At 49.1% G+C, this 12,575-nt stretch overlaps 1 protein-coding gene across 1 annotated transcript in view; it reads right to left on the minus strand.

Moving 5' to 3' along the window:
• Positions 1-12,277, minus strand: part of ARK2C (arkadia (RNF111) C-terminal like ring finger ubiquitin ligase 2C) — a gene marked incomplete at both ends in the record, with an annotated part of 50,681 nt that extends 38,404 nt beyond the window's left edge. The window contains one exon of the mRNA XM_080637752.1: positions 12,217-12,277. Within this exon, the coding sequence (XP_080493878.1) occupies positions 12,217-12,277 (61 nt within the window). The remainder of the gene's footprint in view (positions 1-12,216) is intronic.
• Positions 12,278-12,575: the final 298 nt, after the last annotated feature.

The following is a 12,575-nucleotide window of genomic DNA, read 5'->3' on the forward strand; positions in this document are numbered from 1 at the left end:
GGTTTTAAATATCTCCAGGGATGATAACTCCACCACTGCCCTGGACAGCCTGTTCCAGGGCTTCACAGCCCTTTCAATGAAGGATTTTCCCTAAACTCCAGGCTAAACCTCCCCTGGTGCAGCTTGAGGCCATTTCCTCTTGTCCCAATCCTCATTCCTTGGGAGCAGAGCCCAGCCCTCTCCCGGCTCCATCCTCCTGTCAGGCAGTTGTAGGGAGCGATCAGGTCCCCCCTGAGCCTTCTCTTCTCCAGACTGAACCCCACAGGTCCCTCAGCCCTTCCCCATCACACTTGTGCTGCAGGCCCTGCACCAGCTCCATTGCCCTTCCCTGGCCCTGCTCCAGCACCTCAATGTCTCTCTTGTAGTGAGGGGCCCAGAACTGAACACAGGATTCGAGGTGTGGCCTCACCAGAGCCCAGTACATGGAAACGGATGATCACTGCCCTGGCCCTGCTGTCACACTGGTGCTGATATAGGTCAGGATGCTGATGGCTTCTTGGTTGCCTGAACACAAGCTGCCCAAGTTCAGCTCTGCCAATCAGCACCTCCAGGTCCATTTCACTCCCTAGGCTGTGGGTCAGACCTTGCAGACAGAAGGTTGATGGCTCCACTTCACCACATGCCCCCAGCCTCCAGCTGTCTCATGACCCAGGATGTCACTTCCCACCCAGGCCAGATTCATGTGATGAAAACACCAAATGGTGTAGACCAGCCCACAGCACCTGGCCAGATTTGTTCAAACTTCCAGGCTCTCACAGAGCTGCAGCTGACACACAGTATAACCAGTATCTCAGGTTCTGTCTTGGTATGGAGTTGATTTTCCCCACAGCAGCCCTCATGTTGCTGTGTATGGGTAGCTAGGAAGGTGTGGGTAACATACCAGTGTTTTGGCTACTGCTGAGCAGTGCTCCACAGAATCAAGGCTGTCTCTCCAACATTCCCTATTCACCAGTAGGGCTGGGATGCCACATAGCCAAGATAGCTGACACAAATTGACAGAAAAGATATTCCATACCCAAAAATAAATCTAAGAGAAAAGAGGAGGGTGCATCTGTTATTACAACATCTGCAAAAGCTACATGTACTGAAACCCTTCTTCCCAGGAAGTGGCAGGATGTCACCTGCTGATGAGGAGTAGAGAATACATCTTTTGTTTTCTTTTGATCCACACACAGCCTTTGCTTTTGCTTTATTAAGCTGCCTTTATCTTGAACCACGAGTTCCTTTTCATCTTATTCTCTACCCACCCCTGTCCTGCTGAGGAGAGCAGTGATAGAGCGGTTTGGTGGACACCTTGCATTCAGACAAGGTCAACCCACTGCGGGTTCATACACAAGTTTCCCACTCAGGCCAATGAGGGCTGAGCAAAACCACCTCAGTAAGTGCTTTTGCACACAAGAGAGAAAGTGTTATCTGTTCAACCTGATGGAGAGCTGCCTGCAGCCCTTTGAAAGTGAAGGAGGCTCTGCCCACAGGAGCAGCCTATTGAGAGACTCTGGGGCTGCCAATGTGCTTTACAAGTGGCCAGTGCAGAGGGGACCCTCCTTCATGCAGTTGCACACAACTGAGATATTCACTATTCAAAAGGCAGCCTTGTAACCCCAAGCCTAAGCATGTCACACTATCTCTGAGCAGAAAGCTTCCTTGTTCCTTATCTCAGAGATCTGTGGGATATCACAAACAACAGCTGGACAAGATATGGCTTCTTCCAACATGCTTGCTGCTCCTAAAATCTATGCAACCTCAATCGTGAAGGACCTGAATGGACCAGCACCTGGGGATGCTACATCTCATCTGTTTTCACTCCAGCCCTGCTCTTTTCCAGATCCTTTGAGCAAATATTGAGAGCTTCTTCCCCATTTTCATGCCTGAAACACCCATCTCCAAACCCTACCAACATCCTCATCTCCCATCAGTGAGAGCAGAGATGCTCTGTTTTGGTGATGCAACGCTTAATCCACTCCCAGTCCCTTCCAGCTCCTGCCACTGGGGGAACTCCTTAGTTTCAATTAGATGCTTGTGCAGTAAAATCCCTTCAGGAGGAGGGGAGCTGTCAGGATCTGACCCTCCAGGGTTCACCGCCTTGGCAATGTGAAACCAGGCACACTGGCAACAAGATGTTTATAGCCCAGTGATTCATAATACTGCAGAGTTTGCAGGAAATGTAACACCATTCACGATTAAGAAATGCTCTTGTTTTCTGCTAAATATATAAAATAATCACTCATCCCCTAAGCAGCAGATGCAAATTATACATAGTATTAGCCCCATATGCCAATCGCTATAATTCCGGTGCAGCATGAAGCCGTTTCCCAAGGCTCTAGAAGTCCCTTAATCTGCCTTTTGATGTCAAGTGACAAATTTCTTGCCTAGGATCATTAACGGGATGACTAATGAAAGCTGATAAGTGAATTTATAAATGAAATTAAAGATATTAATATTAAAGGCCAGGCTACAAGAAAGAGAAATATGGATTTAGCAAACCACAACAAGAAGCGCAGCAATCTGCATGACATCTACAGCTCCTTTACTGCCCAGCGAATTAGACATGGTATTTGCCTGGAGGTTGTGGAAAGTGCTAGGCTTGACGGACACATCTCCCAAAGCATCAGCATCTTCAGACACTGCCTGAGATTTAAACAGCTCGAACGCCATACCACAGGGCTGTAAGCAAACTGATAGTCTTGCAAAGACAACTGCATCGCCAAATCCTTCTGCAAAGAAAATGCGTTCAGACTGTGGTCAGTTTACTGCCAGTTACTTAAGAAACAAAATAATCTCAAGCTAGATTTTCATTTTACTCATCCCAGTATAAACGTGAAGAAAATCTTTTGGAAGTTGAGGACTTATTTTGGATTTATGCATATATAAGTAACTCCAGACCTTTCCAGCTTTGTGTCCAACTTCACATCGAGGCAGCTTCACCATGAGCCCACAGCTCATTCCTGGCTCCAGCTGCTCCTTACGGAGGTTTGCGGAGGCTCACAGAAGAGTCTATCAAAGTCTCAGCTTCCACCAGCTAATGATCAGCCCTGAATGGACCAAATACCCTCCACTGCCCTAATGAGCAGAGGCAAATCAGATCCTACCGATGTTGCAGGGCTACATGAGAACAGGCATCTCCTCTGCTATTGAAAATTATGAGAAAACTTCCATTTGTTGGTAGATGCCCAGTTTTCACACACACTTTTCAAGGAAACAGGCTGGTTAGTAGTGCCTCCTCCACAGCTTCCAAAAACTCACATGCCTACTCTGTCTGGGGACAGGTGAGCAGTCGACAGAGAGTTTGTGGGTCAGGGTTAAAGGGAGAACAGCAATGGGAGACATTACTGTGGAAATCTGTTACAGACTGTCTGATCAAGAGGAATTTGTGGATGAAGCACTCTACAGACAGATAGGAAAAGCCTCACGCTCGCAGGCCCTTGTACTCATGGGGGACTTCAACCACCCTGACATCTGTTGGAGCGACAGTACAGCCCGGCACAAGCAATCCAGGAGGTTCCTCGATTGCGTGGAAGACAACTTCATTCTGCAGTAATAGAGGAGCCGACAAGGAGAGGTGCCATGCTCACCAACAGGGAAGGGCTGGTTGGAAATGTGATGCTCCAGGGCAGCCTTGGATGCAGTGATCACAAGATGGTCGAATTCGAGATCCTCAGGATAGTGAGAAGAGCATGCAGCAAGCTCACTGCCCTGGACTTCAAGAGAGCAGACTTTGGCCTCTTCAGGAACCTGCTTAGTAAGGTTCCATGAGATATAGCCCTAGAGGGCAGGGGGGCCCAAGGCTGTTGGTTGATGTTCAAGGATCACCTGCTACAAGCTCAGGAGTGTTGCATCCCAACTAGAAGGAAGTGCAGCAGGAGGGCCAGGAGACCTCCTTGGATGGATAAGGAGCTGCTCAGGAAAATTCAAAGGAAAAAAGAGGCTTATAGAAGGTGGAAGCAAGGACAGGCAGCCTGGGAAGAATACAGGGATGTTGTCCGGGAAGCTAGGGACCAGGTTAAGAAACCTAAGACCCAGTTAGAATTGAACTTGGCTAGGGATGTTAAGGATAACAGGAAGGGATTCCATAGGTACGTAGCAAATAAAAGACAGACTAGGGACAATGTAGGCCCCCTCCAGAAGATATCGGGAGAACTGGCTACCCAGGATTTGGAGAAGGCTGAGGTTCTTAATGACTTCTTTGCATCAGTCTCCACTGGCAATGGCTCTGACCCCACCACCCAAGTCTTGGAAGTCAGATGCAGGGACTGTGAGAATGAAGACCTTAGGTCCACTGTAGGGGAGGATCTGGCTCGAGACCATTTTAAGAACCTGAACGTACACAAGTCATTGGGACCTGACGAAATCCATCCACGGGTCCTGAAGGAGCTGGCAAATGAAGTCAGGTGAAGTTCCCGATGACTGGAAAAAGGGAAATATAACCCCCATTTTTAAGAAGTTAAAAATGGATGACCCGGGGAACTTACAGACCAGTCAGTCTCACCTCTGTGCCTGGCAAAATCTTGGAGCAGATTCTCCTGGAGGGCATGCTAAGGCACATGAAAAACAACAAGGTGCTTGGTGACAGCCAGCATGGCTTCACTAAGGGGAAAATCCTGCCTGACCAATTTGGTGGCCTTCTATGATGGGGCTATGGAACTGATGGACAGGGGCAGAGCAGTTGACGTCATCTACCTGGACTTGTGCAAAGCCTTCGACACTGTCCCACATGACATCCTTGTCTCTAAACTGGAGAGACATCAATTTGATAGATGGACCACTCGGTGGATAAAGAACTGGCTGGATGGCCGCACACAAAGAGGTGTGGTCAATGGCTCAATGTCCAGCCGGAGACAGTAACAAGTGGTGTCCCTCAGGGATCGGTGTTGGGACCGGTCTTGTTCAACATCTTTGTCGGTGACATGGACAGTGGGATTGAGTGCGCTCTCAGCAAGTTTGCCAATGACACCAAGCTGTGTGGTTCGGTTGATACGCTGGAGGGAAGGGATGCCATCCGGAGGGACCTTGACATGCTTGTGAGGCGGGCTGATGCCAGCCTTATGAAGTTTAACCGTGACAAGTGCAAGGTCCTACACCTGGGTTGGAGCAATCCCAGGCACAGCTACAGGTTGGGCAGAGAAGAGATTCAGAGCAGCCCTGCGGAGAAGGACTTGGGGGTGTTGATCGAAGAGAAAATGAACATGAGCCAGCTTCAGTGTGTGCTCGCAGCCCAGAAAGCCAACTGTATCCTGGGCTGCATCAAGAGGAGCGTGACCAGCAGGTCGAAGGAGGTGATCCTGCCCCTCTACTCTGCTCTTGTGAGACCTCACTTGAAGTATTGTGTGCAGTTCTGGTGTCCTCAACATAAAAAGGACACGGAACTGTTGGAACAAGTCCAGAGGAGGGTTACGAAGATGATCAGGGGAGTGGAGCACCTCCTGTATGAATGTAGGCTGAGAAAGTTGGGGCTGTTCAGCCTGGAGAAGCAAAGGCTGTGTGGAGACCTCATTGCAGCCTTCCAGTATCTGAAGGGGGCCTACAAGGATGCTGGGGAAGGACTATTCATCAGGGACTATGGTGACAGGACAAGGGGTAACAGGTTCAAACTTAAACAGGGGAAGTTTAGATTGGATCTAAGGAAGAAATTCTTTACTGAGAGGGTGGTGAGGCACTGGAATGGGTTGCCCAGGGTGGTTGTGAATGCTCCATCCTTGGTGGTGTTCAAGGCCAGGTTGGATGAGGCCTTGGGTGACATGGTTTAGTGTGAGGTGTCCCTGCCCATGGCAGGGGGTTTGGAACTAGATGATCTTAAGGTCCTTTCCAACCCTAACTATTCTATGATTCTATGATTCTATGATATATAAATACCTTGATATAACAGTGTTGACTTAAGGAAGGGTCAGATACCATGAGGACAATGAGCAAGCCCAGAGATATAACACGTAACACTGTCAGGGAGGGCACATTTGCTATGGGGAATATTTCCCAATCCCATCCTTCACTGGAGAAGCTCAGTGTGGGGAGCAGCTGCAGCATGATGGACACGCAAGGGACCATGTTTCTGAAAGTCTTCTAGAGACCCTCCCAAGCCTAGAGAAAAGGACAGGAGCAGGTTTCAGAGCAGCTCCTAATTCAGCCCCAGTATTGAGTGCCTGGACATGTGCTTTGGTGGAGAGCCCAGTTCCACCCAAGTCCTGCTCATGGCCCCTTCTTCAGACAAGTCCCAGAAGATACCATGGCTTGGCTTTTTCCTAGATTAGGGATAATGGCTGCTTCTTGTACCAGTTGGTGAAGGAAATGGAGAAGCAATGCATACTAACAGCTCTGCAACATTACTTGAGCCCAGCAGGGAAAATCAGCACTGGCCATTGACTCCATCTAAGCTCACCCACACCTCGGGGTGTCACCTCCAGGCAGGGCCAGGGTCACAGGGATACGATGCAAGAGACAGAAACATCCAGGTCCTCCTCCGAGCTACCAAAATCACACTCAAACATGTTCCCACAGGCATGTCCTCGCTTCAAGAGGTCCCAGACCATGGGCACCTATTGCCTCTCCCCATAACCTGCAACTTCACAGCTTCCAGCTTGGTCACTCAAACCAAAGTGATAATGTTCATTAAAGAGCTACAAGCCACACACATGCAACTTTTCCTGCAGGCACATTTTACAGCCTTTAAAAGGGAGGGAGAGAAAGCAACAGCAATTAAGCACACTTACCAAGATGGATCCTCGACAGCACGTGCCAGCCAGCCCAACCCAGCTGGGGCTGGGAAATGTAAAGGACAAGTAGGCAGGAAAATGGGTGAGAAAAGGTCCTGGGAGACTGCAAAACTGAGCAAAGGAGGAGCAGAAAAGGTTAAGCAAGGGTGGTGGGAAGGCATGGGGCAGACACAGGTTTGATTTCCATAGTCCCAGCTCTGCCCACCCAAGCACAGGATCCTGGTCCCTGTCACCATCAGGATCCATTGCTCTGGCTGCAAAGATTGGGGGGCTTGCTTTGTTTTAAAGGGAGAATTTAGCCATTCCCAAAAGACCCAGTTTTCTCTCTGATAAGGTTTAAGAGTAAAACCTTTCCAGGATTTAACCAGTGGATCTCCCATGGTGTTCTGTGAGGAGCCACTAGGGAAACCACAACCCCTCTGCCAACCCACTGCAGACCAACCCACTCCATCTCCCCAAATTGAAACCAGAAAGGGAGAAAACTATTATTATTTTCCTCGCTGGGTCTTAGCCCCTCTCTCACTGCCCACCTGCAGGTCCCTGCCCTGACCCCACCATAGCCATACATAACCCTTTTCCTTCCCAAACCACTGCACTGGCTGAAATCCTCCTGTGTGTTGTCACTGACTTCTCAGTTTTGAGAACCAAGTTTGCCATAAGCAGCAATTTGAAGCTCTATTTTATATACAACCCTTTAATCAAAAAGCATTGCGCTACTGCCTGACTCCAGCAGCTGCAGGTTGATGTAGAAACACCCGAATACTGTGAGATGCCCAAAAGTCATGATGCCACCACACCCCTCGCTGTTGCCAAACCAACTCTGTCTGGTCTTGGAGGTTATAGATATTGAAGATGATCTAGGTGTAAAAGACCTTTTGCAACGTCCCCCCTTGCGTTTCTGGAACATTTGTTTAGTGCTTCCCAAAATGAGACCTTGGCTTGACCTGCTGCAGCACATGTCCCCCTTTGAACATCTCCAGAGAAAAGGACCTTCCAGTTGAGTTGGAAACTCAAACCAGCATGTAAATGGCCTGGAGGAGATATTTGTGCCGTCACTACTCAGAATCATGCCCCGCAGTCTCCCAAGAAGAGCCATCCTTCCCTCTCCTTCCACCCTTGCACCTCCAGCAGTGGCGACCATCACCCATCTGGTCAGCGGAGAGGGGTGAGCCAGTCTTAGATGTCACACATGCTCCCCATGGCACTTGTGGAGGTTTCTCCTACAGGTTTGGGAGGACAGGGCTCCCACACTGCTCCATCCTCCCCTTTTCAACTAATGAAGTGCTCCTGAAATTACAATCACGGTTTAAAGCAACAACAACAAAGGAAGCTCAGACTTACTCTAGGGCAGTCCTTCCAGCAGGTTCACAGAGAGGTACTCAGAAAGCACCGAGATGGTTATTGCACCACCCTGGTGCCTATGGGTCTTGCACCACAGTTTGGCACCCCATACTCTGTTCAGGATACACTGAGTAATGCTGAAATGTGTCCCTGCCGTGTCCCCACCACCTTATGTCCCCCCACAACCAGAACACCTCCCAGATTCTGCAGCAAACACCCCCCAAACCCTCTCCCAGCTTCATTCGCTTCCTTACTTGGGCACCAACTCACCAGTTCTTAAACAACACACTTCCACGGGGCCAGATCTGCACACAGCACAGTAAATCCAGATCAGCTTTAATTGCTGGCAATTCCAGCATGAGCAAAATGTGGCCACTATTTGTTAATCTTTTCCTTAAAAACAATGGAAATCATGACACCACCCCAAGACCCTTGTATGAGGGACAAGTCAGTCCAGCTCCCATTTGTCACCACTAAATGCACGCAGATGTGTGTAAGCCGTTTACACAGCCCTTACATCAAGGAATCTTAGAGCCTGTTTTGTCTGTGTTTGGGGCTAATCGTCTCCCTGTTATCAAAATAAGTTATTTAAAGGAACACAGGAATACAGGTTGGTGTTGTAGAGATGTATAGGCTCTATAGAAACCACTGCACACTCACAGCAGCACCACCAGCACACGACTTGCCCTGGATTTCCTCAGCCTACAGTGCTAAAATTGAAAGAAAGATTATTTTCTTTGTACCAGGTGGCTTTCCAAGACTCAGGAGCGTCAAAGGAATTAAGCCATTAAATGTGTATGCATTTGATGGATTATGAGCTATGAAAGCCTGGTGGTTACTGACTAATAAGTCTGGGAGGTGGAGGTGGGGTGGTGGCGGTGGGGGAAATGTTTCCTCTTGTAAGAATGAGTTTCTAACAAGACAGGTCAAAATATGATGTGGATGATAAATTGCTTAGTACGAGTTGCCATTAACCCAGCAGCTTCCTGCATTATTAGATTACCGAGGTATCCTCAGAGTGTATTGACCAAACGGTTCTGCTCTGTATCGGCGCTAATTTGCAGGGTAGGATCTGGAACGGGGGTTATTAGGCTCACTGCAGTGAATCCAACACTCCAAACAAAGGGGCAGCTGCTGGCAGGTGTCCGTATCACGAGGAACACTTCAGAAGGGAATGGGTTTATCCATGTCGAGGGTTTGGGGTGGGGTTCATCTTTTAACATGCAGAATCTCATTGTCTGACATGATGGTGCGGAGGTGAATTAAAAAATTAAAATAATAATTAAAAAAAGGACTAAAAATAATGAAAGATCACATTGGAAATGATCAGCCCCAACAGGCATGCACGTCTCCCTTCATGCAAGCGAGAAGCACAGCTTCCCTCCTCGGGATGCTATGGGGACATGGAGCTCAGCACTGGCCCCGGGGCAAGGATGGAGCAAGAACAAAGGGCCACAGCATACACTACTACATTCATGGAGAGCAACCCGCTTGTGCTCATACAGGGGATTGGGTGGGGAGGGTGGGGGACACGACAGGATAGTGGCCAAACAGTCATTGAGATACACAGAGAAGGAAGCATGAAGAAGGAAATCATAAATAGATGTTTTTAAAGCTAAAATAAACCAATGAACCAAACTGAGGATAAAGCGGGGTGGGAAGGCATGGCCTTGCAAAATGAAGCATTTCTTGGAGGGCTGCTGGGGTGGGAGTTGCTGGAGACACTAGTTTTTGTTTTGTTTCTTGACATTTTTGCAGCGGGAACCACCACCGACCTGCTGCATTTGTTCTCCTCTCACTTAAAGGCAAATAACCCACCCAGTGTCTCCCACCAACTTCTGTGGAGGTGCTATTTAGATGCTCCCTCTCCTCCCCTCTCCCAGCCCCATCTCCACTGCCCTCCCTAGGTTTCTTGCTGCATCCAAGCCAAAATTGGGAGGTTTTACAGGACCATTTTGCAGACCTGGGATGGGAAGATCTGGCGCAGGAAGAGGGAGAGGTGACTGGGATTATCATTGTGTTTCAGCTGCAGCAAAACCTCTCGCTGACCGCTGTTAGGTTGCCCATCCCTCCCTGCTTCCCACATTTTAAGCCTCCCAGTGACTTTTTCCCAATATATAGTTATCTCTATTTGCCCAAATGGAGTTATACAGGAGATGGTGGGTCTGGAGGCATCAGGGAGGAACATGTAGTTACAACATTAGCAGCTGGGATGGTTTTATGAGCCTCACGGGGGTCTACTGAAGATATTTACAGCATGCCAGCCACCACGGGACCAAGGCACCGCCACTTCTCTCCTAGCAGATCGTGGGCAGGGCACTCGCACATATGTTTAAATATACAGCTAACAGATTAGCAGGATCGTTATCTTTTTTCCCCAGGTTCATTTACCTCCTGTTAATCAGAGTTCAAATAATAATAATAATATATTATTATTATTCCCCCCATCCATCTGAAGATCATCTCATTTTGGCATCAGATTCATAAGGAATGTGCAATGTTGTAACTAGAATGAGATAAGCGGCAGACCCTTCATCAAATAGCGAATTCTGATTGATAACAAGGGTTTGGGCTTGTATTTTAGGCTATTCTGCAGTAAAACAGAACTCTGCATAGGCACAACGGTAATGCGGGCTGTGCGCCTGGAAAGCACAAACACAGAGGCTAATGCTGAGGGTAGATATGGGATAGGAGAACAATGAAAAATAAAATGTATTAAGAAGCCCCCACATCTGCGCTACGGGGAGGAAAAAATCCACTCACTTAAACCTCACGATGGGGAGAAAAGCAAGGGAAAAAATCTAAACAGCAGGATACAACAATAAATGGGAAAACAGCAATAGAAAAAGCACACTAGGTTAATATAGGAAAACTAGTTTCTTTATTGAGAGATCGTATATTAGTATTAGTGGAATCATGTGTAACAATGTCATCATGCACACAATACAAAAAAGGCAAGGCCCACCATGCTATGGAAGGGCAACAGAACAAAAGCAGCGTACACTGAGCAGATGTATAGGCTACAGCACATTACATTTCAGCAGGGTATGTCTCTACAGAGAGATTTACATCAGAAAACTAGGTAATGTAAAAAAATACAGACCATGCTTTAAGTTTTAGTACAAGAAAAAAGGTGAAGAATACACAACCAAAGGATATTCGATACAGAAAATTACCCACAAAATAAGAACAGGAAGTAATTTAGCACAGCAGAAAAAAATGTTATCCCTGTTTAATGGAAGCCCATTTTGCCAGGCATCTCTTTATGAGATTTTATGGGCGCGGGGGGGTGGGGTGTAGAGGGGGGCGGAAGGGACGGGACACTTGTGGCTGGTGGGATGGGTGGGATGGAGATGGGGTGACTGGGCATCACCCCCGATGGGGACAGGGATGCTGCATCCCTTTTGGAGTTACCCCCCCGCCGCTTCGGGGGGGTATTTTACCCCGTTTCATCCCAGATATCTCTCTCATACACTTTTCCAATTTTATTTTCAGAATTCAACCAAATTTTGCGTTTCTTTGCCCGATTTCCCACGGCAGGAGACTGGAAATGGTGATCTTAAGGTCCTTCCCAACCCAAATCTCTATGATTCCATGATTTCCCCTTCTCAGTTCACGTTTTCTGGGAGGGTTTTGGCCACAATTTGGGAGCTTTTGGGTCATCCCCCTCTAAAGGAACTTTGCGCCCAGGGACCACGGCAAAATGAAACCACTTAACAGGAATTTACAGTGCAATGTACTCAGCTAAACAGGATGAAGGTACAAAAATGGCTGTTATCGTCTACAGCTATGCTGAGATGGGCTGGTGGCTACGCTACACGGCGAGACGGGGAGGGGGTAAACCAAATAGTAAAGTAAAACTTAAAAGAAAGTTAAAATTAAAAAAAAAAGGAAAAAAAAGCAAAGGAAAATGGACCTACTAAGCACAGACTGGAGGTGCAGGCGGGAGCTGGGGACACCCGGGGGGGAGAGGCGGCATCCCAAAACGGGCACTGCTGGGGCTGCGCTGAACGGGCTTTAGGGGGAGGAAAACACCCTTTCTCCAGCCGGGGAATACGGAACCACGCACCCGCACCACCCCACAACACAAACACACACATCCCCTCCCCACCACCACCACACCATCCGCGGCGGAGCGGTCCCGGGACGCGAACCCGCGGCCCCGCGGTACCTCTGTTGCGCACGGAGCCGAAGACGGGCAGCACCAGGTAACCGACGTGCACCAGGACCATGCTGCGGCCTTTGTGTGGCGGCGCGGCCCCGACCCCACTCCCTGCCGGCCCCCTCCGACCGACCCTCCGACGCGCCGCCGCCGCCGACTGCGGCCCGCGCGCTCCGCTCGCGCACAAAGGCTCCCGCCGCCAATGGCAGCGCGGCCAGAGACGTCAGGACACGCCCCCTCCCGCCCCCCCCGCTGTGCAGGGCCTGCCAATGTGGGGAGGCCCTGGGGCGATTGGGAAGGGGGGAGAGGGGCGGGGCGTGCGCGGGTGCGCGCGTTCGCACGTGCGGTCGCTTCTCTTCCCCCCCCCC

This window comes from Psittacula echo (genome assembly GCF_963264785.1).
Source record: "Psittacula echo genome assembly, chromosome: Z".
Classification (NCBI taxonomy): domain Eukaryota; kingdom Metazoa; phylum Chordata; class Aves; order Psittaciformes; family Psittacidae; genus Psittacula; species Psittacula echo.